Raw genomic sequence first — 27867 nt, forward strand, 5'->3', positions numbered from 1 at the left:
TTAGGCTGATTTGGTTAAATCATATGGAGAAGCAAATGATGGAATCGAGCAGTTCAGTGCACAAAAATTATATGAGCTTTCAAACAAATCACAAGCAGAAACCATCCATATGGGGGTGGGGGGGGAAGAAAAAAAAAAGAGCTTGAAGATGATGTAGGTAAAGTCAGTCATTTGACATTGAAAACTTAGAGGTTTTTCCTATTAAACTGAGGAATAATAGAGTGTATGAATGCTCCTTACAGGAAATTATTATTGCCTATAAAATTTGAATACTTAATGAAGCCATAATTAGAATATCATTACTATCTGGGTATGTTCTTGCAAAATTAGTTATTGTATTGGAAAATAAAATTATATTTTCCTTAGTTTTATTATCTAATTTAAGTTTCATTATCATCACATTTTCTTACAAATATTAGCCTATGCATAATGAAGAATACTCGTTACCCAGCACTAACAGAAGGATACCATGGTCTTTGTTTTTCAAAAGCGTAACAGAAAAAAGGGATTTAATTCATATCACTCTCTCCTATCACAGTTCCTTGTGAAACTGAACCAAATGTGAGGAGTAACTTCAGATTCATACCTGTATGAGAGTAAGCAGATTCAGGCCATAAGGGCAAATTTTCAGCTCCACTGAAATCAGTGACAGCATTTTACTTGAGTTTAGTGGAACTGGCTTTCTTCTTAAACATCCATTTTATCTAAGGATGTATGACTTTATTTTTTCTTTTCCTATTAGTATTATATATTAAATAAAACTCGAAGACCAATACTTCCTGTGTATTGCACAGACTTCCTTGTGTTGAGTTCTAAACTACATTTTAAAGGAATTCGGGCATATTTGGGTTCTCTCACTAAATAAGCCTGAGCCCTGTCTGCTTTCTTTGAGGAATAATTTTGCAGGAACTTCAATAGGGTTAGGTTCAGGCTCTGTCCTAAATGCAGAAATAAGAAGTTTGTTTCCTTAAATATGTAAAAGGCAGGAAATGTTCAGTAAAAAGAATCTTTCTCTCTGTATCTGTGTTGTCTTATAGCTTTGTGACATACAAATTATATTCCAACACATTTTATATAAGAATGCTGATTTGATTACCTCCCCCTCTCCAAACAGCAAATGGGAAATCCAGTGAGAGCTTTATGTGCACATAGAATGGCAGAGTTTGAGCCACCTCGGTGAGATCAATGCATATGAACGTTTGAGTTCAAAATTAGAGCTTAATTCCGCAAACTGCTCCACACCCAGTACCTTTAAAAATTAGAGGAATTCCATATGGTCACAGCAGTCTACATGCAGAGAGTTTACTAGATTTGTTCCAAATTTTAAGCTTTGTTATTTTGTCTATGGATTTGGCTTACAGACAGACCTTAACTCTGTTAGCACTGAAAGGTATATATCTCATGATCAGACCCCTATGTGATAACCCATTTGAAAACAGTCCTTATATGTTATTTTTAACAGAAATGTCTGGTGGCCTGAAATTAGTAAATATTTGGGTTAAAAATTAAAGCCATAAAGATGGTATCTTTTTATCTTTGTTTTCACTCACCATTCAAAATAATGGAAATTATTCTGAAACATACTGCAAGGAAATCAGTATAAATCCTCTAAAATCAAAGGCATTGTTAGAGTGTTCTCATATCACTAGCCATATCATAGGGTTGCGTATTCAAAATATGAAAGTGTAATTAATGAATTGACTGCTGTGTGACCACTGCTGCTGCTATTAGCTATGCTGCAGAAAACATTTTAATTCCATTTTCAGCTCCAGATACTTACATGTTAACTACACAAAAACTCATTGAGCTTCTGTATTTCAAGGATCGTATCTAAAATGATGAAAATTCTCCTTTGAAGACATTATTTAGCTTTTGGCAAAAATATGTTTTTCATTTTAGTTTGTTACAGTGTACTCTTAAGACACATATAATCACTAGAAGATAATGAGAAGGGAACTATAATGGCAGTTCATAAGATTTTTTTTTTTTAATAATTTTTGATGTAATAATTGAGAGTTATAGTTTTTAATTATAATCAAAGTTTAAATAGTAGGAGTTACAATTAATATTGTTTAGTTGATAAGTATGAGACTGTAAGAGGATTCCAATATGTTCAAAAAGTAAGTGTTTTGAATCAGTAGCAGTCTACAGACATGCTGCTATAACTTCGTAACAGCATGGTAGACTGCTTTATGGAGCCAGTAATTACAAAGATCCACTTTAACCTTTTTTTTTTTTTTTTTTTTTACTGGCAGGTGTCCCACTGTCCCACTGGCATGAGGCCAGCCGCTATGAGTGTACTGCAGCTTGTGGTTTACACCAGAGTGTAGAAAATGCTGACACCAGCTGGCTGCACATAATTAAGCTGATTGCAGTCTGACAACTTGAACTATGATACAGATATGTGATAAATATACAAAATATCTTACAAATTTGATTCTCTGACATATTTTATCTACTTTTTTTTCTCCTTAACAGATATGATATCTGCACTTATAAAAACAAGCCTTGTGGAACACTGGGTAAGATTATAAAGAGAAATTTCAGCTTGTATTTGCTGTTTGTTTCCTTGCTTTATACTTGGTTATTAATTTATTGGCTGATTAGATCTTTTTAAGTTTATGCTTTCAAAATTTTGCATTTTTATAAACATGAATAATAAAGGGTAACCTAGATGGTTTTATGCTTTGATAGATTGCTAGAAGTTTAAGTGAGCTGCTGATGGGCCTTTCTTCTCTGGCAGCTGTAATGCTGATAAAACCTAGCAGATGACTCAAACTTACCAAGCAATAATTAGAGGAGAGGACTTACTGTTTATTTCTATTTAACCTGTCTCCATGATCAATTTAAAAAAAATACAAATAAAAGACCTTAGGAAAGTTTAAACAAAAAAACCACAACAACAACACCACCACCCACCAAAACCAACAAAAACCACAAACCACAAACAAAACCACCCTTTGAGATTTACACTGTTGGTCTGTTGTACACAAGGAGTACAGCTTCAGACTGTTACTTTCACAGACGTAGAGAAAAATAACACAGTGATATAAATTACAGTAATATTGAACTCCTTAAAACAGTGCTTTGACAATGGAGAAACACAAGCAACCTTGAGTACAGGATGGAGAGCTATTGTTCTCTCCATACCTAAATTTGTCACCAAAAGTTATTTACTATACTATAGTTGTTACCTTTCGTAGTGCTTTCATATATGAAAGAAACATTATTCAAAGAGTGTATATATATCCCCCCCCCAATTTGGATCCTTTCATATAAGCCTCTTTCTCAGAAATAATTAAAGATATCATTCTAATTCAGTTAGTTCAGGTTATTAATACTTTTCTCATAATCAGAGCTCATAATTTTATTTGCTTTGTCTTTCCCTGTATTACTGTATGCTTTGCTAGCTTTAACTCATGTTGATTTTTCTACAAGTCTTGCTCAAGTCAGCATGATGCTTGTGGCACAGGGAAGTAGTTTACATGGGGAAAGGTATCAGAATTTCGCCTGCTGTAAATATAAACAATATCCACAGCATGTTTTAGTAAAAGGCAAATGATGATGAATTTCTAAATGTAATTGATTTTCTTTTGACATCTGTTGGAAGAGACAAAACTGAAGAGACTGTCTATAATGATGTCATAGAATTGTCTTTGCAATTGTAGTCTTAAAAGAAGGAAGTTTTAAAGGGCGTACATTCACCAATGAACTATTTGATATTTTTAAGTGATATTTTTAACACAGATCATTAGTGTACTATTTCTTACTGTATCAGACTTTGGCATAAAGGCAAATACTGCTTCACTTGAATCCAGCATAACAGGGGATAGACTTTGGCAAATGATTTTTTTTTTTAAAAAAAAAAAAAATTACATATGGTATCAGTTCCAACTCACTGTTATGGGACCCTTGGCAACAGAACCATGACACTTTATTTGCATTATAGGCATTGAATGGGAGAAGAGACAAGGCCCTGTGGCCCTCTTTTGCAAGGCATTTAATATGCTTAAGTCCCACTGACCTCCAGTAACTAAAGTTAAGCATATATTTAAGGTGTATGTGAACAAAAGTCTCAGGTCTCAAAAGGTCAGAATAAACCTGAATCATTGGTGTTCTAGGAAGAAACAGAAGTAAAGGATTTACTGTGGCATAGATGTGTCTCTCCAATTCCAGTTTCCTAAAATAGGGAATCTTGCATGGAAACTCTTAGAAAAGATAGACCTCAGATGTCTTTGCAGCACCCCTGTGGCTCCAGTGAAGACCAATTTTTTTAAATCTGAGCCATAGATTGGGTTCTGGACTTGATCTCTGCCACTTTCTGCAAGCGTGGTATGGAATTATAAATCATTAATCTGGTCATGTAAGTCACTGAAGCAAGTGCTCAGTTATAAGATCTGAAGATAGAGATGACTTCATCACTCAAATCATAAAATAGTTTGGGTTGGAAGGGACCTTTAAAGGTCATCTCGTCCAACCCCACTGCAACGAGCAGGGACATCTTCAACTAGATCAGGGTGCTCAGAGCCCCGTCCAACCTGACCTTGAATGCTTCCAGGGATGGGGCATCTACAACCTCTCTGGGCAACCTGTGCCAGTGTTTCACCACCCTCATTGTAAAAAAATTTCTTCCTTATATCTAGTCTAAATCAACCCTCTTTCAGTTTAAAACCATTCCCCCTTGTCCTGTCGCTACAGGCTCTACTAAAAAGTTTGTCCCCATCTTTCTTATAAGCCCCCTTTAAGTACTGATAGGCTGCAATAAGGTCTCCCTGGAGCCTTCTCTTCTCCAGGCTGAACAACCCCAACTCTCTCAGCCTTTCTTCATAGGAGAGGCGTTCCATCCCCCTGATCATTTTTGTGGCCCTCCTCTGGACCCACTCCAACAGGTCCATGTCTTTCTTGTGCTGAGGACTCCAGAGCTGGACGCAGTACTCCAGGTGGGGTCTCACCAGAGCAGAGTAGAGGGGCAGGATCACCTCCCTCGACCTGTTGGCCATGCTTCTTTTGATGCAGCCCAGGATACGGTTGGCCTTCTGGGCTGCGAGTGCACATTGCCAGGTCATGTCCAGCTTTTCGTCCACCAGTACCCCCAAGTCCTTCTCAGCAGGGCTGCTCTCAATCCCTTCCTCCCCCAGCCTGTATTGATACTGGGGGTTGCCCTGACCCAGGTGCAGGACCTTGCACTTGGCCTTGTTGAACCTCATGAGGTTCACATGGGCCCACTTCTTGAGCTTGTCCAGGTCCCTCTGGATGGCATCCCATCCCTTGGGCGTGTCGACTGCACCACTCAGCTTGGTGTCATCTGCAAACTTGCTGAGGGTGCACTCGATCCCACTGTCTATGTCATTGATGAAGATATTAAATAGTACTGGTCCCAATACGGACCCCTGAGGGATACCACTTGTCACTGATCTCCATCCGAACATTGAGCACCCTCTGGATGCGACCATCCAACCAATTCCTCACCCACTGGACAGTCTATCCATCAAATCCATATCCCCCCAATTTTGAGAGAAGGATGTTGTGGGGGACCGTGTCAGAGGCCTTACAGAAGTCCAGCTAGATGACATCTGTAGCCCTTCCCTTGTCCACTGATGTAGTCACTCCATCATAGAAGGCCACTAGGTTGGTCAGGCAGGACTTGCCCTTGGTGAAGCCATGCTGACTGTCTCGAATCACCTCCCTGTCCTCCATGTGCCTCAGCATAGCTTCCAGGAGGATCTGTTCCATGATCTTCCCAGGCACAGAGGTGAGGCTGACAGGTCGGTAGTTCCCAGGGTCCTCCTTTCTACCCTTTTTAAAAATGGGTGCAATGTTTCCCCTTTTCCAGTCGCCGGGGACTTCACCTGACTGCCATGACTTTTCAAATATCATGGAGGGTGGCTTGGCAACTACACCAGCCGATTCCCTCAGGAGTCTGGGATGCATCTCGTCAGGTCCCATAGACTTATGTATGTTCAGGTTCCTCAGGTGGTCTCGAACCTGATCTTCTCTTACAGTGGGAGACACTTTGCTCCCCCAGTCCCCACCCTGAGGTCCATCCACTCGAGAGGTGTGGGAAGAGAGATTGCCAGTGAAGACTGAGGCAAAAATGTTGTTGAGTACCTCAGCCTTCTCCTCGTCCGTTGTTACCAGTTTGCCAGTCGTGTTCATCAGTGGGGGGTATGCTTTCTTTGACCTTCCTTTTCTGGCTGACATACTTGTAGAAGCCCTTCTTGTTATTCTTTGCGTCCCTTGCCAAGTTCAGCTCCAGCTGCGCCTTGACCTTCCTGACCCCATCCCTACACGACCGGGCAGCGTCCCTATACTCTTCCCAGGATACCTGTCCCTGCTTCCATTGCCTATGCATTTCCTTCTTGCCCTTTAGTTTGACCAGCAGGTCTTGACTCAGCCATGCTGGTCTCTTGCTTTCCTTTCCTGATTTCTTACACCTGGGGATCAAGAGCTCTTGCGTTCTATGGAAAGCGTCCTTAAAGATCTGCCAGCTCTGTTCTGCTCCCTTGTCCCTGAGGGCAGTTTCCCAGGGGGTCCTATTGACTAACTCCTTGAACAGCTGGAAGTTTGCTTGCCTAAAATTCAGGGTCCTGACTTTACTCTTCGCCTGTCCCATGTCCCTCAGGACTGCGAACTCCACCAGTGCATGATCACTGCAGCCCAGGCTGCCTCCAATCTTGACGTCTCTGATTAGCTCACTTACGTTGGTGACCATCAGGTCCAGTATCACATCCCCTCTGGTAGGGCTGTCTATTACCTGGCCTAAGAAATTATCTTCAGTGCACTCCAGGAGTCTCCTGGATTGCCTGCAGCTCGCCATACTGCTTTTCCAGCAGATGTCGGGGTGGTTGAAGTCCCCCAGCAGGATGAGAGCCTGAGAGTGTGATGCCTCCTGTAGCTGGAGTAAGAAGGCTTCATCAATAGGCTCCCCTTGATCGGGTAGCCTGTAGTAAACACCAACCACAAGGGTTCCCTTTGTTGGCTCGGTCTCTAATTCTTACCCATAAGCTTTCAACCTGCTCATGGCTATTCTTCAGAGACAGCTCTTCACAATCTATCAGTTTCTTGATGTTAGAGGGCAACCCCTCCACCCCTCTTTCCTCGCCTGTCCCTTCTGAACAAATGTGGTGAACTTTTCAGGGGAACATGACAGTTGTTATGTAAGTATTGCCATATTGTCTTCAGAATGTCTGTCGTGGTTTAACCCCAGCCAGCAAAAATAAACGCCACGCAGCCGCTCGATCACCCCCACCCCCGGTGGGATGGGGGAGAGAATTGGGAGGGCACAAGTAGGAAAGCTCCCGGGTTGAGATAAAAACAGTTTAATAATTGAAATAAAACTAAGTAGAACAGTAATAATAACAGTGAGAACAACAACAATAACAGAATACACAAAGCAGGCAATGCACAACAGAACCGCTCACCGACCGCCGACCACGTGTCACGAACGGGGGGTGAGCCCCCCCACACACCTGGTTTTTATACTGAGCATGATGTCACATGGTATAGAATACCCCATTGGCCAGCTGGGTCCACCACCCCGGCTGTGCTCCCCCCTCCCGGTGCAAGCATCACCCAGCAACAGCCAAAGCATCAATGGGCCATCAACGCTCCTTTCACACCGAACCCAAAACACAGCACACCCCCCAAGCTACTGGGAAGAAAGTTAACCCTGTCCCAGCTGGAACCAGGACAATATCCACCCCTTATTCTATACCATCTACATCATACCCAGGTCTCACATTTTCCCATACATTCCAATTAGTCACCGCTACTTTTCCCTGCCTTTTGATATATACGCACACAGAGATATCATTCCCTTAGTCCATGGGCCATCCCTCTAAAACGTCCGTTGAGTTCATTTAGTCCATGACTTGGGGTTCCACCTGTCATAACAGTCTTGCAGGGCAGGAGAGATGGTGTGTGGTGTTGGGCTCTTGCATGCGGAGGCCAGTTCTGGGCGCTCATCTTGTTCTATCATTGTTGCACTTTGCTCAGTTTCATCGGCGTTCATCCTAAATTAATCTGGGTGATTCTTACTGTAATACTGTTAATATGGCATATGGTAACCATAAAAGTAATGACATACAGTACTATGTAATAACTAACATCATACAATTCAGTTCATTGGCTATTTTCACCCAAAATTAAATCCCCCTGAGGTACACACCGGACTTCCCCATCCTTTCTCATCACCCACCAAGTGCACCCAGGTCCCTGAGCAAAAGCAATCCCACGGATGGGTTTTCCCTTGCCAGAAGCAGGAGCAACCCAGACTGTCTTCCCCAGCATATTTCTCATATGCACGACAGGGACTTTATCCCCCTCTACAGTACGTAAGGGTTTGGATTGGGCAGGGCCAGCGCGAGTGACAGATCCCCTAGTGTTGACTAACCAGGTGGCCTTTGCTAAATGTGTGTCCCAATGCTTGAATGTCCCACCACCCATTGCCCTCAGTGTTGTCTTTAACAGCCCGTTGTATCGTTCAATTTTTCCGGAGGCTGGTGCATGGTAGGGGATGTGATAGACCCACTCAATGCCGTGCTCTTTGGCCCAGGTGTCCATGAGGGCATTTCGGAAGTGAGTCCCGTTGTCTGACTCAATTCTTTCTGGGGTGCCATGTCGCCATAGGACTTGCTTTTCAAGGCCCAGGATGGTGTTCCGGGCGGTGACATGGGGCACAGGATATGTTTCCAGCCATCTGGTGGTTGCTTCCACCATGGTGAGCACATAGCGCTTGCCCTGTCGGGTTTGTGGGAGCGTGATATAATCAATCTGCCAAGCCTCCCCATATTTATACTTCAACCATCGTCCTCCATACCAAAGAGGCTTTACTCGCTTGGCTTGCTTGATTGCAGCGCATGTTTCACATTCGTGGATAACTTGTGCAATAGTGTCCATGGTCAAGTCCACCCCTCGATCACGAGCCCATCTATATGTTGCATCTGTCCCTTGGTGGCCTGAAGTGTCATGGGCCCACCGAGCTATAAATAATTCACCTTTATGTTGCCAGTCCAGATCTACCTGAGCTACTTCGATCTTGGCAGCCTGATCCACCTGCTGGTTGTTTTGGTGCTCTTCACTGGCCCGACTCTTGGGTACGTGAGCATCTACGTGACGTACTTTTACAGTCAGGTTCTCTACCCGGGCAGCAATATCTTGCCACAATGCAGCAGCCCAGATGGGTTTACCTCTGCGCTGCCAGTTGTTCTGCTTCCACTGCTGCAACCACCCCCACAGGGCATTTGCCACCATCCATGAGTCAGTATAGAGATAAAGTACTGGCCATTTTTCTCGTTCAGCAATGCCCAAGGCCAGCTGGATGGCTTTCACCTCTGTAAACTGGCTCGATTCACCTTCTCCTTCAGCAGTTTCTGCAACTTGGCGTATGGGACTCCATACCGCAGCCTTCCATCTCTGATGTTTTCCCACAAGGCGACAGGACCCATCCGTGAACAGGGCATATTGCTTCTCATTTTCTGGTAGTTTGTTATATGGTGGGGCCTCTTCAGCACGCATCACCTCCTCCTCTGGGGATATTCCAAAATCTTTGCCTTCTGGCCAGTTCGTGATCACCTCCAAGATTCCTGGGCGACTGGGGTTTCCTATTCGGGCCCGTTGTGTGATCAGCACGACCCACTTACTCCACGTAGCATCAGTTGCATGATGTGTAGAGGGGACCCTCCCTTTGAACATCCAGCCCAGCACCGGCAGTCGGGGTGCCAGGAGGAGCTGTGCTTCAGTACCAACCACTTCCGAAGCAGCTTGAACCCCTTCATATGCTGCCAATATCTCCTTCTCAGTTGGAGTGTAGCGGGCCTCGGATCCTCTGTATCCCCGACTCCAGAACCCTAAGGGTCGACCTCGAGTCTCCCCTGGTGCTTTCTGCCAGAGGCTCCAGGTAGGGCCATTCTCCCCGGCTGCGGTGTAGAGCACATTCTTCACATCTTGTCCTGCCCGGACTGGCCCAAGGGCTACTGCCTGAACTATCTCCTGTTTAATTTGCTCAAATGCTTGTCATTGCTCAGGGCCCCATCTGAAGTCATTCTTCTTCCTGGTCACGTGATAGAGAGGGCTTACGATCTGACTGTAATTTGGAATATGCATTCTCCAAAAGCCCACAACGCCTAAGAAAGCTTGCGTTTCCTTTTTGTTAGTTGGTGGAGACATGGCTGTTATTTTATTGATCACATCTGTTGGGATCTGACGACGTCCATCTTGCCATTTTATTCCTAAAAACTGGATCTCCTGTGCAGGTCCCTTGACCTTACTTCGTTTTATTGCAAAGCCGGCCTTCAGAAGGATTTGGACTATTCTCTCCCCTTTCTTGAAAACTTCCTCTGCTGTGTTGCCCCACACGATGATGTCATCAATGTATTGCAGGTGTTCTGGAGCCTCACCCTGTTCCAGTGCGGTGTGGATCAGTCCATGGCAAATGGTAGGGCTGTGTTTCCACCCCTGGGGCAGTCGGTTCCAGGTGTACTGGACGCCCCTCCAAGTGAAAGCAAACTGTGGCCTGCACTCTGCCGCCAAAGGGATGGAGAAGAATGCATTAGCGATATCAATGGTGGCGTACCACTTGGCTGCCTTTGACTCCAGTTCGTATTGAAGTTCCAACATGTCCGGCACGGCAGCACTCAGTGGTGGCGTCACTTCGTTCAGGCCACGGTAGTCTACTGTTAGCCTCCACTCTCCATTGGACTTTCGCACTGGCCATATGGGACTGTTGAAGGGTGAGCGAGTCTTACTGATCACTCCTTGGCTCTCCAGTCGACGAATCAGCTCATGGATGGGGATCAAGGAGTCTCGGTTGGTGCGGTATTGCCGCCGGTGCACTGTTGTGGTAGCGATCGGCACCTGTTGTTCTTGGACCTTTAACAACCCCACAACAGAAGGATCCTCTGAGAGACCGGGCAAGGTGGACAGCTGTTTGATTTCCTCTGTCTCCAGGGCAGCTATACCAAAAGCCCACCGGTACCCTTTTGGGTCCTTGAAATACCCTCTCCTGAGGTAGTCTATGCCAAGGATGCACGGAGCTTCTGGGCCAGTCACAATGGGGTGCTTCTGCCACTCATTCCCGGTTAGACTTACTTCCGCCTCCAATACAGTTAACTCTTGGGATCCCCCTGTCACTCCAGAAATACAAATGGGTTCTGCCCCTTTATAGCTTGATGGCATCAGGGTACACTGTGCACCGGTGTCTACGAGAGCCTTATATTCTTGTGGGTCTGATGTGCCAGGCCATCGAATCCACACAGTCCAGTAAACCCGGTTGTCCCTTTCCTCCACCTGGCTGGAGGCAGGGCCCCTCTAGTCCTGGTCATCATATTCGCTATCCACTTCTTGTAAGTATGAATCAGCAGTTTTCCTGGAAGAACCCCCTTGTGTGGTTGTTTTTCCTTGCAACTCATGTACCCGTGCCTGTAGGACTGAGGTAGGTTTTCCATCCCACTTCCTCATGTCCTCTCTGTGGTCACGCAGGTAAAACCACAGGGTGCCCCGGGGTGTGTACCCACGATGTCTCCTCTCTTGAGCAGAGGGACGTTTGCTCCTAATGGCTGAGATGCTGGCCCGTGCAGGGGGGGAGCAGGACATATCCTCTTTGAGTTGCTGGACCTCCTGAGACAGTTTCTCCACAGCAGAGACACAGGCCCATAGGGAGGAAGAGAGACTTTCTTCATATTGCCGGTGTTGGCCAGCCAGTTCATCCACCGTTTGTTCCTCTCCATCTCTCCAGGTCATTACTGCCAATGAGTTTGCATGTGACGCTGGTGCGCTCCGTACCAACTTCCGCCACATGGGTCGGGTGCACTGGACTTCATCTGGGTCTTTGGATAACTGCTCGTTGTTCAGGTCATCATAAATCACTTCCAGCACAGCTAATTCTCTCAGGTACTGGATACCTCTCTCCATGGTGGTCCACTTGCCTGGGTGGCATATAACATCTTCCTTGAAGGGATACCTTTCCTTCACACCTGACAGGAGTCGCCTCCAGAGGCTGAGGACTTGTGCCCCTTGTCCAATTGCTTTGTCAATGCCCCCTTCCCTAGAAAGGGATCCCAGCTGCTTGGCTTCCCTACCCTCTAATTCCAGGCTACTGGCCCCGTTATCCCAGCACCGGAGCAGCCAGGTGACAATGTGCTCGCCTGGATGATGGCTGAAGTCTTTTCGCATATCTCGCAGCTCACCCAGAGATAGGGATCGGGTGGTCACCATCTCATTTACGGGTTCTGCCTCCTCCTCCTCCTGTTCTCGTGATGGCCCTGGTTCATCTTCATCCCTTACTAGACGAGCTGATTTTCTTGTGCATTTTCTTTTTTGTATAGGGGCGACTGATACCGGCATGGGTTGGTTCTCTGTCGCAGGGGGCGGAGTAGCTGCCGTGCCTGCCCTGGGGGGTGAGGGAGCCGCTGTGCTTGCCGTGGGGGGTGGGGTAGCCACAGGGCCTGTTGCTTTGTCATCAGCTGCAGAGACGTTTCCTTCCCCTTGGGTGTTCTGAGTGGTGTTAAATAGGGCTCGGTAGGCGTGGGCCAGGCCCCAGCACATTGTAGTAATTTGCGTCTCCCTAGAATGGCCAGGGTGACAGCATACTTCTTCCAAATATTCTACTAATTTTTCAGGGTTCTGCACTTGTTCAGGGGTAAAGTTCCAGAACACTGGGGGTGCCCATCGCCCTAGGCATTTGCCCATGCTATCCCACTCGCCCTGCCACTCATAACTATCCAGCCTTGGGGCAGATCTCTGGATGACATTCTTGCATTGCTTACTAACCTTGGATAAAACCGCAACAATATTCCCAAGGAGTACCAAGAGATGTATCTTAACTACCCAGGGATGTTCAAGGTACTGGCAAGTTATTTTAACAAAGGAGATGAAGGTAGTGAGGGTGCCATTCTCTATTTCCTCCATAAAAAATCTCTCGGAGGAAAAGGTATAATTGCTAATGGTCTCCATGAGGTGGTACCCGAAATGCAGAAATGGCTTCATTACGAATCCCAAATACCAAATAACCCCCAATGCCAGCGTTTTAGTAACAAATCTCCCAGGCAAAACATCATTAATCACGGCAGAGCACAACAGACTACAAAACCCAACTCCAATTTTTAACAGGTACAGTAAAAACAAGAGCATGGTGCAGAACAAACGAATATGTTACCAGATATAAATTCCTTAATATGTTCTAAATAATCTGTCGTTATCTCAACCCTTCGCTGCCCCACGTTGGGCGCCAAAAAGGACTGTCGTGGTTTAACCCCAGCCAGCAAAAATAAACTCCACGCAGCCGCTCGATCACCCCCACCCCCGGTGGGATGGGGGAGAGAATCGGGAGGGCACAAGTAGGAAAGCTCCCGGGTTGAGATAAAAACAGTTTAATAATTGAAATAAAACTAAGTAGAACAGTAATAATAACAGTGAGAACAACAACAATAACAGAATACACAAAGCAGGCAATGCACAACAGAACCGACCGCCGACCGCGTGTCACGAACGGGGGGCGAGCCCCCCCTCACACCTGGTTTTTATACTGAGCATGATGTCACATGGTATAGAATACCCCATTGGCCAGCTGGGTCCACCACCCCGGCTGTGCTCCCCCCTCCCGGTGCAAGCATCACCCAGCAACAGCCAAAGCATCAATGGGCCATCAACGCTCCTTTCACACCGAACCCAAAACACAGCACACCCCCCAAGCTACTGGGAAGAAAGTTAACCCTGTCCCAGCTGGAACCAGGACAATGTCCTACTCAATTAGAATAGCATAGTTTAGGCAGGTGAACTGCAATTATTGCATTTTCTACAGGTTGCACAGTGCAAACAATTTACAGTTTTTTCTTAATGGATAGTTGTTTTTCTTCTGATGTTTCATCCTGTCCTCTGGGCGTGTCTACACCGGTGATTTGATTTAGAGCAGTAGTACTGTTTTGATGCAATTTCTACAGACATACATTGTCGCCTTTTGCCCATGTCAGTTTGGTTATCAGAGTAGTTTTGATATGTGCAAACTAGATTTGTTTTGGAGAAAATTAAGTCGGAACACATACTCCCCAAATGCTCCATATGTGCCTGTGGGAGATGTTAAGGTCTAAATCACTACATGGGCTGTATTCTCATGATATCCTGTAATATTTTTTCCTTTTGAAAGCTTTGAACTACATATGTAGTGAATATGTTCGGCCTACGGGATTAAACTAGTCCAAAGTAGAATGTCCAACCCACATACAAACATATGTGAGGAGCCTCAATATCAGTGTTTAACTCCGCTGACCAGCTCCTATGGCTCCAAATTACTTGCTAATGTGGACACAGCCAGGAAGCACTTGTCATCTTATTACTTGCTTCTGTTAGTCCAAACAGAATAATTTTAAGTAGCACTTTTTCCAGTCATTGTTTTGTTATAGTGTAGTTAACTGAGCAGGTAATTTCCTTAAAGAAAGGATTACTGCTTTTTTTAGATAAGAAACCCTAGGGAGGAATACATTAAATAAATCTGATGTTTAGAGCTTTCTCTAGTGGCAGCAAATTTTGTCTGCAGTATGTTGTGTGATACTCTGTTGCTGAAGAATGTATAAGATAAGGAAGAGCTTTCTCTCTCTAAAGAAAGTTTTTAAAAGCACTTGTAATACAGTAAGGTTTTAATTCCAGAAGATGATGGGTGATAAATGGAAAAGACTTCAATGGTTAAATGAATGCTTGTTATTAACATCTCCTCTCTCTTCATTGATGCATTCAGTTTTGCTTTTATAATTTTTTTAAATGTACCATGTGGGGCTTTTCATAGCTAAAAAAGTTGCTTGTATGTTTTTACAAACCTACTAAACTTAAGCATTTCTTTAGAAAAATAATGTGGATACATTTTGCTTTCTTCAGGCTCAAGAATGTTAAAATAGAAATGCTTTCTTGAATTTCCTCTCCTGGCTCAAGTTACTAGGTGGTCCCAAGTTTACCAGAAGTAAAATTTATAAATCTAACCCCTAGTCTAGACAGTTTCCAGCACTGACTGCAGTTCAAAAAATATTAATGTCTAGCTGGCAAAGTGAAATTCCCCCCAGTGATTTTTGCAAATGACTAGGAAGTTAACCTTTTGCCAACTGCTCCTTCTGTGAATAGAGGTTATTAAAAAGAATCCAGGCATTTATAACAAGGGCTTTTAAGACTGAAACACCTTGGCGTGACCTTTGTGTCTCCTTCTGTTTATTCAGGTTTGGCCTCTGTGGCTGGAATGTGTGAGCCTGAAAGGAGCTGCAGCATTAATGAAGACATTGGCCTAGGTTCAGCTTTTACCATTGCACATGAGATTGGTCACAAGTGAGTGAGTTTAAAAAAAGAATATGTCTTAATGTATCACCTTTTTAGTATTAGTTTAATAATAGATATTATTTTTCCTGCATGGCTGTACCATCTCTATTCTGGTGCTCCATGTTTCTGTATATAGCATTCATGAGTGGCAGTACATTTTATTTAGTACATATTTCCAAGGGCTTTCACTTTAGTACTGAAGACTCGTTGTTTACCCTTTGATTTCAGATTCCAGTTTAATCTGTGCTTTTGAGATTTGGCTCACAACCTTCCTACTCTGTTTGATATTTTAAAATATTTGGCTTTGAAAATTTTCTTCCCCCCTCCCCCGTCTACCTTTCTTTATGAAACAAAAGCGGTTAAAAGGTAATTTTTTTTGCTTTTTGTTATTTTGTCTTACATATAATTCAGACTGTTTTCGTTAAAACATTGATTCTGTTGTCAATATTCATACACTTTTAGTCATCTTTCACTCAAGCATGAAATATATAAAACAGTCATAGTATCACTTATTACATTTTAAGCACCAGCATATCATTTTAAAGAGCATGATGTTATGAGACTGATAAAATCTGAGTAGAGTTTGGTCTGGAGATATTTCAGGTCTTCCTTCAAAAGACAAGACAGCATTTTTAGTATGTTGTGATGACTCTAAAAATACTAGGCACCTTCTATTATCAGGAAGTTTCCTTCTTTATTTACGTGGGTTGACCAACACTGAGTTATGGATGACATGTTTTTCCAATCATTAGCTGATGCAACTGCTAAAAGTTCCAATGCAGACTGAAATGGAAGCTATCAATCTGCTGATCAAAAGCAGGAGTTGGAAGTAAACACTTATTTCCAGCCCACCTATCATGCGAGATAATCACTGGGCAAGTATGATCTCATTTATATTATGTATGAAAAAAACACTAAAGTTGCACTGAAGTAGATGAATTCTAGAATCCAAAAACAATTGTATAATACCTGAACAAAAACACGTGTAATTCTCATCATCTTCATTTCCTTCCTCCTTTACTTGCATGAGTTGAAAAAGATAGGATAAAGGAAAATATATTTCCACTGTTGAGGAAAGAGCTCCTCCAAATCACTCATAGTTCTGCAATTCTTGTTAATAACATCTCTTATAGTAATATGTGACCTTGCTGTGAATTTAAGTCACGTGTTTAACAACAAAAAAACCTACAATACCACATCTTCATTCTAATCCATGTGTCATGTAACTATATCTTTTATGCAGGTTATTCCACAGATACATGAAAAAAATTTAAATATATGCAGCTATTTTATCATGTAAAGCTGGCATGATGACAACAATTGATTTGAAGAGCTTAGACTTTGATTAGAACCTGAGAAAAACAATATAGCCATTGTATATATCCTGTGAACACAGGTGTTTTTTTTTTTTCCTTTTTTACCATCTGTGTTTTCTTCAATCCATATCTTTTGGCTTCTTATACATAAGGTCTTTTAAAATTCTGAAATCTCAGCTCTTTGAGGCTTTCGCCTCCTCCTGTAGCTTGCATGACATGTCAAATGCTGGTTTGAAATAAAAGTAGAAATCATATTCATTAGATTTTATCCGATGTACAGTGATTAAAGAAAGTTGCACTGCAAGCATGGTGTTAAATGAACATACCATGTAGATAAAGCTGAAGGAAGAAGAAGGAAGGGGGGAATGTTTGGAGTTATGGCATTTGTCTTCCCAAGTAACCATTATGTGTGATGGAGCCCTGCTTTCCTGGAGATGGCTGAACATCTGCCTGCCGGCCAATGGGAAGTAGCGAATGAATTCCTTGTTTTGCTTTGCTTGCGTGCGCGGCTTTTGCTTTCCCTATTAAACTGTCTTTATCTCAACCCACGAGTTTTCTCACTTTTACCCTTCTGATTCTCTCCCCCATCCCACCTTGGGGGAGTGAGTGAGCGGCTGCGTGGTGTTTAGTTGCCAGCTGGGGTTAAACCATGACAATACCTTCAGTAAAAGCTGGAAAGAATATGTGGGCAAAAAATCTTCAAGGCTTATAACAGTTTGTGCTGTCCACACTCATCACCCCCCATTCACCCATAATGTGACTGAATGCCTCTCTGACTAAATCAAGCAAGTTATTACTTTCTCTCAACTTCCTTCTTCCTTGAGTGGGTATTATTAATGAATGTACTAGAAGATACTTGCATATGTGAGTAAAATAATAGTTTCAAAGAGCATTGTAAATTTTTTTCTTTGGCTGTGCCACAATGATTGCTTTTCTCTTCAGACATACATGGGAAATAGGAAATTGGCTTCATTGTCAAATGAAAAATAGAAGCATTTAAGTGACATGTCTACACTGAATATATAACATACACTAAAAAAACACTCAAATTAGAATGGGAGGATTGCATTTTTAGAGATCATGTTTTTATTAATTATATAGTTGCTGTGGAATACTGAGTTTGTTAAAAAATGTTGAACTGAGGAATAAAATTCTCTTGTGATTTAAAGAGAATGGTAATAGTAATATATATATTCTGGTAGATTCTTCACAATTTCTCCAAAATTGGATTTGTAAGATCTCTGATGGGAAGTATGGCTCAACTTGTTATTAGTTTCTAGTAGTTCATTAAATTATAAAGTGATGAGAAGTCATTAGATCATCCAATCTGACTTTCTGTATATTGCAGTGTATTAAATTTAACTCATTTACCCTTGTATTGATCCAAATAACTTGCATTTGGTTGAGGAATAGTATCCAGAAAAGCACTTAGTCTTGAAGACTTAGAGACTGAGTGTGTGAGTGTGATTATTATGGTCAGTCATACTTTCTGTTAAACATTTATAAGTAATTTTTAAAATATGTTTTTGACTTATGTTCCTTACCACTTTAAAGTTTTTATTATAGTTTTGATATTTGTATAACCCAGTTTTGGTGCAGATAAGCTGCGTGCAGTCGAGACTCATAACTAGCTGTTATCATTGAAGACGACCATACACTGTGATTAACTCTGTGTTTCTTGAGGGCATAAAGAATGGTGTTAGATTAACAGTTTTATGGTTGTTTCTCCCTATGCATGGTTCTGAGAACAGCCTTGTATTACTCTTAATACTTCCGTGAATCATATAAAATTCAGAGTGAGCCCTTCAGCCTTCAGAATAGTGTCTCTAGAAATTTGATTTGTGATGCTTGACTTTCAGGATTGCTTAAGATTTCTGGTAAGCAAAAATCACAACCAGTGATTTCTCATGGCAGGAGTGAGAATTGAATGTGTATCCCCTGCATTGTCAAAGTTTGACTTTCTCTTCTTAGTGAAGAAAGGAACTATTTGCTGGCTTAAATATGCTCTTATGCTCAGACAAGTGTAAGACTTAAGATCCAGTCCCATTTTGTGTTTCCCTACCAGCCGAGTTAGGGGGTTTTCCGCTCTGTGCTTTTTTATTTGAATACTTTCTGAACTGCCTAACTCGCCCCATGCACACTGTACAGGATGGTTAGTTGAATTGATAGGGAATTCCAGGTTCCATTGAAAGGGGTATGTCCCTAAAAGAAAGGCATTGTGCCACTCATTGTTGCAGTCCTATTGAGTGAGCTGAGATCTAGAAACTAAATAACAAAGTGAAAAAGAATAAGTAAGATAAAAGGGGGGTGGGAATTGAAACGTCAAAACATGAGGATAGTGGACTAGACTTAGAACAGAGAACTGCCCATAAAACTCTGAGTAGGGAAAGAATTTACCAGTGACAGAAAAGTCAGAATTGTCTTGATTTATAGATGTAATGAATTGAAATTCAGAGGAGTTTGACAGTCATATCTTGATGAAAAGGTGTAAGAAATAGTAAGGAAATAGATTGTAGTCTAATGAAGTAAATTGGCTGCAAGATGAAGAAGAAAAATAATATTTCCTAGCATGCATTTAGTTCTGAATTAGTTCATACGGCTAAAACGTGCCTGCAATTGTAGCATTTTTTTAAAGTCTTTTTTAGTCTGTATGCAAAGTAGAAAAATAGCATAAATACCCCTACTGCCCATATGAGAAAGTTGGTCTTCAGTGCTGGAGTAGAAATTTCTAATCTAGGTAATGTTTTCCTAGAGGTACTTTCAGAAGCTGATTGTCTTTTCCTCATTCTTCAGTGATCAGAGAGCTTCATGTTTGATCGGTCAAATCTCAGCTGCATTATAGGACCTGAGTTTGAGTGAGATATTTTCTAGAAGAAACGTGTCTCCAAGGAATATATGTATTGTATAACTAGTAGGAAAATACTCCAATCTGAGGTAATAGGGACACATATACCAAACTTCAAAATATGAAGCACAACTAGGATGAATTGTACTAACACCACTTCCCATCAGCTCTCCCATGAACAGATCTCCAGTTGATGGTGTCATTGTTTTATCTATGATGATGATGTCTTCCATCTTCAACTATAGCAGGGCTGACACAGTCTCAAATCTACATTGTATGAACACCTCAACACCAGCCAGAACAAGTTAAACCTTGTTCTTGCTAGATGCCTAGGGTCCTGCTAGATGCCTAGGATTGTCTGAGAATGATGACTTAAATTTTTAGGGACAGTTTAATGTGCCAGCAATGTGCGCTCGCAGCCCAGAAGGCCAACCGTATCCTGGGCTGTATCAAAAGAAGCGTGGCCAGCAGGTCGAGGGAGGCGATTCTGCCCCTCTACTCTGCTCTGGTGAGACCCCACCTGGAGTACTGCGTCCAGCTCTGGAGCCCTCAGCACAAGAAAGACATGGACCTGTTGGAGTGGGTCCAGAGGAGGGCCACAAAAATGATCAGGGGGATGGAACGCCTCTCCTATGAGGAAAGGCTGAGAGAGTTGGGGTTGTTCAGCCTGGAGAAGAGAAGGCTTCGGGGAGACCTTATTGCAGCCTATCAGTACTTAAAGGGGGCTTATAAGAAAGATGGGGACAAACTTTTTAGCAGGGCCTGTTGTGACAGGACAAGGGGGAATGGTTTTAAACTAAAAGAGGGTAGATTTAGACTAGATATAAGGAAGAAATTCTTTACTGTGAGGGTGGTGAAACACTGGAACAGGTTGCCCAGAGAGGTTGTAGATGCCCCGTCCCTGGGAACATTCAAGGTCAGGTTGGACGGGGCTCTGAGCAACCTGATCTAGTTGAAGATGTCCCTGCCCATGGCAGGGGGGTTGGAGGAGATGACCTTTAAAGGTCCCTTCCAATCCAAACTATTCTATGATTCTAACATTGTTTTAGGTCTGCCTTTATAATACTGCAGGTATAAAAGCAGGAAACTTCTATTAAAAAAAAATCTTTATTGGGACTTTAATAATGTATTGTGCATTATAAAATGAAATGTCATAAACAGACTAGAAAAACAATTCTGGTTTCTGTGATATGTTTATATTTAAAATATGGAAACTGTTTGTGTCTGTGTAAAATATTATTTGAAGTATAGAATTAACAATACTAAAATAATTTGTCTAACATTAAAGCATTCTAATCAAGGAAAAGGAATGTAATAACATTTCACAGATCTTAACAAAAGTATAAGAATAAATGGGGGTGAAGAGGAAGGTTATAGAAACCTTCAGGGCATCATGAATTTCCAAAGGAAATCTGAGCTCAGAAGTTTGCTTCCTGATTAGAGGCAATACTTTCCACTTTGACCTACAGTGTAGAGACCTGTTGCATGCTGAAACATGCTCGTTTTCCCTTTCTTCCCTCCTTGCATATGTTCTAATGTCACTAAGAAAAGGCAATGTAAAGCTATAGTAACATTTACAGATACAGTGAAGCTGTCTCTTAATTTTCTTATTTTTTCAATGTAGGCTGAAAATAGACATTCTAAGCTATATGAAATACATATATAGATTTAAATGACATCTTTTTAATAATTATGGGAATAAGTACAACACTAAAAAATACAAAGTTTATGAAAAAGTTGATATATCTTATCTAAACAAATAAGCTGGCAGTTTTTACAAGCAAATTATAATTTTCCCTTTAGATCTTATATCTAATACAAGAATACTTGTTCAAGCATGCCTTCCATCTTCTCACTGTAGTGGAGATTTACTGTTTGAAATTTGTAAAGTATTCTTCATTGGTGCACTTCATGACCCTTCCCTGCCCCTTGCTTCATTCTCCATAAATGTTATGAGAGCAGTGCATCTAATATGCTGAGGCAGTGAAGGAAAATCTAGCAATGTACCTGGGTCAAGATACTTAGCTTGAAAATGACCCATTTCACTCTTAGTATATATGTTTATTTTGTCTTTCCTAGTGCAAATAATTAGTATAATAAAACTTCTTAAGGTTAAAGTTTCTTTTCTCTCTTAAAAAGAAACGTTTATTTTTCCCCAAAGAGTTACATGTAGTTATGCAGCTGTAAATCAGCCTCTGATAGTGGACAAGAAGATAAAGAGCTAGATTTTACAATATCTCTCTTGCTTGTATTCCTGTAACTTTGTTGCCTCACCTGACTCAAGATTCTCAGTCTCTGGTACTTTCTTCCTTATGCTGTTATACAAGTGGTGGAGCAAACTAAGAGCCACTGGTTTAAAAGAATTAGTCCAAATTCTCCCTATAACTCATGAATCTGTAAGTGACTGAAAAATGAACATACTCTGTTGTATTTAGAGAAAAAAAAAATTAGCATTCTCTGCAGTTCTGAATGCTCCAAACTCTAAGAAAGCTAGGAAATGGCTTGATATGCAGATCATTCGTACTACAATTGGAAAGCAGAGATAATTGATTGCTAACGAGTGAGAAAAAAACAGTTCACCCGAGTAGCACATTTCAGATAACTTCAGTGCTATAAAAGTGCATGGTATACAAAATAAACCTCTGTGAGCATTACTGAGGAGCATTCAGATTGGTTTGGATCTGTCTTGTCTGAATCTTAAATGTTTGGATAATAAATCAAGATGGAAGCATCCTGGCTGTCTCTCAAAAATAACTGCTGTCATTTCAGATACATCAGCAACAAGTGTTTTGGCAACTATAGCCATCATAATTTAGAACCACCCAATAAATCAGCAATCTCATCTTAAATACAAATGAAATTGTAGGGACCTGCAGTATTGCTCTGTCATAAGATAAAGGAATGGTAGACAAGAAGTTTACATTCCCATCCTTCCCTCTGTTTATACTCCAGTGTCTCTGGTTATCTATTGCTGTTTTATTCAGTGCAGCTGAGAGCAGTTATCTCCCCTGTGATTTTTGAGGTCAAATCTTAAGTTGGATGTGTATTACAAATAATTCCCTCATATATTTTTTTCAGATATAAAGAAAAAGATTGCCAAGGAAAAAAAATAATCTGTTCCATTGCAGATGTTAGTAAATGAAACAGACACAGAGCACTAGTCAGATGTGCTGCTGCCTTAGCATTTTTTAAGAAGTATAGAAACTATAGAGAAATTGCAGGAGATTTTCAATTATGATTTTAAAGTTCTTGGTGCTGCTGCTTTGCACAGTTCTTAAATGTAATGTAGGCTCTCTCTTGGGAAAAGAGGAGCAATAATGCTTGGAAAAATGTGATTCAGAGCTGCTGGGCTAAACATCTTTCCTTGAAATGGTAGGTGAAAAAGGTAACTTCATAGAAAAACTCCTGTGTCAGCTGAGAAGACTTCTCACTCTCTCCTTGCTCATCTGGCTGTCTTTTTAAAGCCAGAATTATACTGGTAGTTTTAGACAGGCTCTTTAAGCCAGTGAAAGAAATACAGTCTGCATGTGTTTAGTCAGTTTGAAAAAGGTAAGTAAATTATAACACTGGCTCTATGAGGAGTATTTTATGTTCCTTCCTTTCTTCCCTGCCTTTCCACCCCAATCTAATTGCAAACATGCTTTTGTAAAAGATGTAGCCTTAACGTAATGATGACCAAATATAACCAACATATTCTGGTGGAAATAAAACTGGTACTTTGGACAGAAACGTGTTTTCATCTGCAATCCTGGCCATAGGAGTGCAAATTACTGGGCTGTAATGGCATGCTGCCACTACCATCTTCAGAAAAAGATGACAGTAATTGCAAAACCCCTTTCCAAGCATCAGAAAAAATTACTTGCACCTAATGATCAGTTTCCTCCTAAATTCAGAAGCAGAGGCAAGTAGAAGAGCCTTCTTGGAAGGGAATAGATGATTTAGGTGAATGAATAGTTATAAAAAATGAGAATACCATCAGCTCATGAAAAGGCATTGAGTTCCTGTGTGCATCAGGAATAGTAGCTTCATAGGCGTGCTTTTTATCAGACATACCACTTCCACCATCAGCAACAACGTCTTTTTCATAAGGAGAGCGGGTAGAAGAAGGAAAGCTATTAAACTACAAACTTTGTTGTTTTGTTTTGTTTTGTTTTTTTTTTTGATAGGCCCAAAAGATATTAATTTCCCAGGCAGTTGAAGTCTATGTCATTTCTTTGACAAAGGGAATATACTAACTAGGGATAAGCTTGGATATCAGAAATAGTCAACACGATCCAATTCAACTCTTTCCCACATACCCAAATGCCCATTTCTATAAAGGGAGTCATTCATAGAGATTATTAAAAACCAAGGTTTTCTATTTTAAGAAATTGTACAGAGGTAATTCAAAAGGAAATGTTTCCATTTGAGGTACCCCTAATTCTAGGAAATGGTGGCAGTTGAGAGCTAGGCCAATAAAGTACTTACTTTCATTGTAAAATTCTGATTCAGTTTGTTGCATTGGACATCTAACTCTTTCCCTCCCAAAATATATATCAATATTGAAGACTGATCATAATAATTAACACTGGTCTGAAAGTTTCATTATAGCACATACGTTGCTCAGATGAGTATTTTTAAAGCTGTATTTTTTTATATGCTGGGGGTATTCTTTGTTTGATGATATAATAATCTAAGGTGTCAGTCAGACCTTTCTCATGTATAATATAGCATATGACTTTCTGCATTTATGAGACATCACACACTAAACTAGATACATGCAGACATTGCTACAGAGTAGGTATTCCACAGGGAGACATCCTATAGGCATGGAAGTGATGCTTTTTTGTTGGTGAAGTCCTTCCCCAGCCTGTAGGAAACATCCATCATTCACTGATGTTCCTTTTCTTATATCCATGCACTTAATGGGTTTTGGGAGTAGTGGTTAGCAATATCTTGTGCTTTTAGTTTGTTATGATCAGCTGAAGAGGTGAAACAGTACCCAGTGTATTGAAGCTCAGAGTCACATGAAAGTCTTGTATTTTTATACCACATTCTGGAGCAATATGTTCAGATTAATATAACAACACTGTCACTGTTTTCAGTAAAGAAAGTGGTATGAAATACTCTTGTCAGTAGATAAGTGGCCAACCTCTAATCTACCACCATTTGTATCTTCTGGCAGTCAGTCCTAAAAGTTTCTAGAAAATAAAAATGGAGTGCCTCAACACATTTGTATTCCTGAATGATGAGTAAGAAATCAGGGAGTCAGACTTTTTAGCATTTGTAATAGAGAAGGCTCCAACGACTGACCTCTTAAATGACATGTCAAGAAGTGACAGTTTTGCTGCTCTGGGTATGCAGAAGCTCAGTTATGGCATTCCCTTTGACTACTTCTCTGTCCCATGGTCAGGAAGGCACCTATGTATCTCACTACCCATCCCTCTGATTTCATAAGCCTTGTGCCATGTTTGGGAAGGAGGAATTAACTTGGCCGAAGGTTAATATTTAAAGAAATAAGTTTCCCCCCCAAGTGATTGAGAGGAAATTAATCAAAGGCAGAGTAAGAAAATGGAGTTTTTAAAAAGTGTATACTATTAAGAAAGGTCATAGTTTTGCATATTCTCTTCAAGTGCTTCATTTATGTCAGACCAGTCAGGTATATGTTGTTGATTGTTTAGGAATAACAGTAATAATTTAATTAAAGATAGTTTAATACATATAATGAGTGTCTTTTCAAATAGTGTGCTGGTTTTGGCTGGTTTTGGCTGGGATAGAGTTAATTTTGTTTGTAGTAGCATAGCTGCCTTCCAAGCAGTTGACCGGGGTTTGATTCCCAGCCAGCGTGCCAAAAAATTGCTCACCACCAACCGACCGATGCCCAGCCTGTCCCTGAGCAGCGGCCCCCTGGCCAGCTTTCCCCTAGTTTATATACTGAGCATGATGTCATATGGTATGGAATATCCTGTTGGCCAGTTTGGGTCAGCTATCCTGGCTATGCTCCCTCCCAGCTTCTTGTGTATCTCCAGCCTTCTCAGTGGGTACAGCATGAGAAGCTGAGAAGGCCTTGACTCTGTGTAAGCGCTACTCAGCCATAATGAAAACATCTCTATATTATCAACACTGTTTTCAGCACAAATCCAAAACATAGCCCCATACTAGGTACTACGAACAAAATTAACTCTATCCCAGCCAAAACCAGCACAAATAGATTTTCTGTGAGTTAACTTCTAGTTTTAATTTGATGATTATGTTGGCTATCTCTAGCTCCAAGGGTGTCTTTCAGTAGCACAGGATTTCTAGGGCATAAGGATACTTTTGCCATATTTCTTTTTCCAGAGTCATATAATCTTTGCTGAAAGTTAATTAATTTGTTGCCTGAAAATCTCTGTTGGCCAAGTGCCACCTAGAGGTTTCTTACTGTATTTTCTGCTGATTTTGTCTCCTTCATTCTGAAGTTCCATGACAAAGGAGAGCGCTAATAGAAGGGCTCCAAGTCGCCCTGTGAGTGGATACATAGAGGGAGCGTGCATACAGCATGGCCCTGGGAATTGCAAAACCCATGTTCTGCTTGAACTCTCATTGGCTACTGTGTGCCTATACTGTACTGTTACAGCAACATCACGTACTCCCTGTTTGTCCCTGTTTACTAATCCAAGTGTCAGTGCCACAATGTGTATTCCTTATCCAGGTACAATACCCAAATAAGGACTGAGTGCTCTGTATTTATCTTGCAAGAATATTGTTAAATTTTCTTTAAAAGCTTTAGAAAATAAGTAAAATGCTTTCAAAAGTCTGTGAAAAAAAAACGTTATGTAGTTGCGCAGTGTTCCGAGATCTGAATAAACTAAACAGAACTTAACTGATCCTGATTCTCCACTTAGACTTCTCTGTACTAAGTATGTTCTTTTAAGTCCAAGCATGATTTCTGTAAAAATCACATTAAGTTTTAAGAGATGTCTGATGCTGCAGAAGAATAATGGGCGGTTTCTCTCCTCTTTTGGGCAGTTTTGGTATGAATCATGATGGAATTGGAAATTCTTGTGGGACCAAAGGTCATGAAGCAGCAAAGCTAATGGCAGCTCATATTACAGCAAACACCAACCCTTTCTCTTGGTCAGCCTGCAGTCGGGATTACATCACAAGTTTTTTAGAGTAAGTAATCTCTCAAGAAAAATCATGAGTTGTTACAAAAATTCACACCTTTCAGAATAAATAGTAGAGACACAGTGACCTGTTCTGATGGTTTACATTTTTAGAATGAACAGACGGACGTATAGCAAGTTACTTAAGGCTTTTATATTGTAGAGTCCTTTTCCTATGTAATGGCAAAAGCTTCTTCTGCTCCATTCCCCATCTTACAGTTCTCATTTTTAATCTATTCAAAACATTTTAAAGTGCTGATCATGTTTTATTACTAAATTAATCTGAGGATGAGAAATAGAGAAGGGCTGAATTTGTCTATGAATGATGGGAAGTATTTTTTTTTAAATACATGCATAATGTGAGGGAATCGAATGAAAGGAACAAGGTACTAGCCCTGTTCCTTGCACATTTCATTCTCCTGATTTTTTTAATGCAGTCTTGTGGGTTTTTTCTATCAATGTTCTTTGGTACCTTTAGTGAGAATATAAAGATCATAGGAGAGGATGGCATAGATCTTTATATTAATACCTTAAAATTGTGCTAACCTATACTTCTGTGGTGATTTTTATCCAGAAATAGATTGCTACCCGAAATTTTACTTCTGTATGAAAAAATTAAAATAGTCAAAATATGTTAGTCTCAAAAATGTGCTCATATCAATGTATACATTGGTATACATGATGCATAATGAAGCCTTTGTATGTATTTTAAGTTGTGGAAGACACAGAACTGTTAGTTCACTGAGAACACGTTAATAACGGGATTTTTAAAAATGCGCGTAAGACGGGCTTTATGGGAGCAAATGGCAGTTGGTTGGTAGGTTCAGTGTCATCAGTGCAATCGTTCCTTTTAGAAATAAAGGTTGTTTAATAATTCAGACACTGTGTTTTAGGAGATGGACTTAAACCAGTCAAGTGGTCTAACCACTAGACTACTAAGAACAAACTGGGCTTCTCCTCCTCTTTCAGGCATCTAACCTCAGAATAAGGTGCTGTATTCTGAATCTTACCTGAAGGAACCCATCTAGACCAATAAATTTTCTTTAGATTGGTTCAAATGTAGCTTCCCACACAATGTACAGGAGCACTGAATTGTTCTGAAGAGGTGTTTGAGCTCCCTATAGAGTCAGTGGGCAGAGACAGATGTTTCATGTTGGTGTTCCTCAGTTTCTGTATCAGGTTAAGGCATTTTGTATCACCCCACTGAACTATGCACCCAACCAATTTTATGTACTGGAATGTTTAAAATGAGTGTCTAAACTAAAGCACACTGAATAAGTCATACTAC

At 41.2% G+C, this 27867-nt stretch overlaps 1 protein-coding gene and 1 long non-coding RNA gene across 4 annotated transcripts in view; both read left to right on the forward strand.

Annotated features, from left to right (window-relative positions):
• Nucleotides 1-27867, forward strand: part of LOC142074739 (uncharacterized) — a 450900-nt gene that overhangs the window by 207851 nt on the left and 215182 nt on the right. The gene's annotated exons all lie outside the window — the stretch shown is intronic.
• Nucleotides 1-27867, forward strand: part of LOC142074782 (A disintegrin and metalloproteinase with thrombospondin motifs 6-like) — a 204159-nt gene that overhangs the window by 84158 nt on the left and 92134 nt on the right. For all 3 annotated transcript variants that reach the window (XM_075135655.1, XM_075135656.1, XM_075135654.1), the window contains 3 exons: nt 2479-2522; nt 15198-15303; nt 26443-26589. In XM_075135655.1, the coding sequence (XP_074991756.1) occupies nt 2479-2522; nt 15198-15303; nt 26443-26589 (297 nt within the window). The remainder of the gene's footprint in view (nt 1-2478; nt 2523-15197; nt 15304-26442; nt 26590-27867) is intronic.

This window comes from Calonectris borealis, chromosome W, assembly GCF_964195595.1.
Source record: "Calonectris borealis chromosome W, bCalBor7.hap1.2, whole genome shotgun sequence".
Classification (NCBI taxonomy): domain Eukaryota; kingdom Metazoa; phylum Chordata; class Aves; order Procellariiformes; family Procellariidae; genus Calonectris; species Calonectris borealis.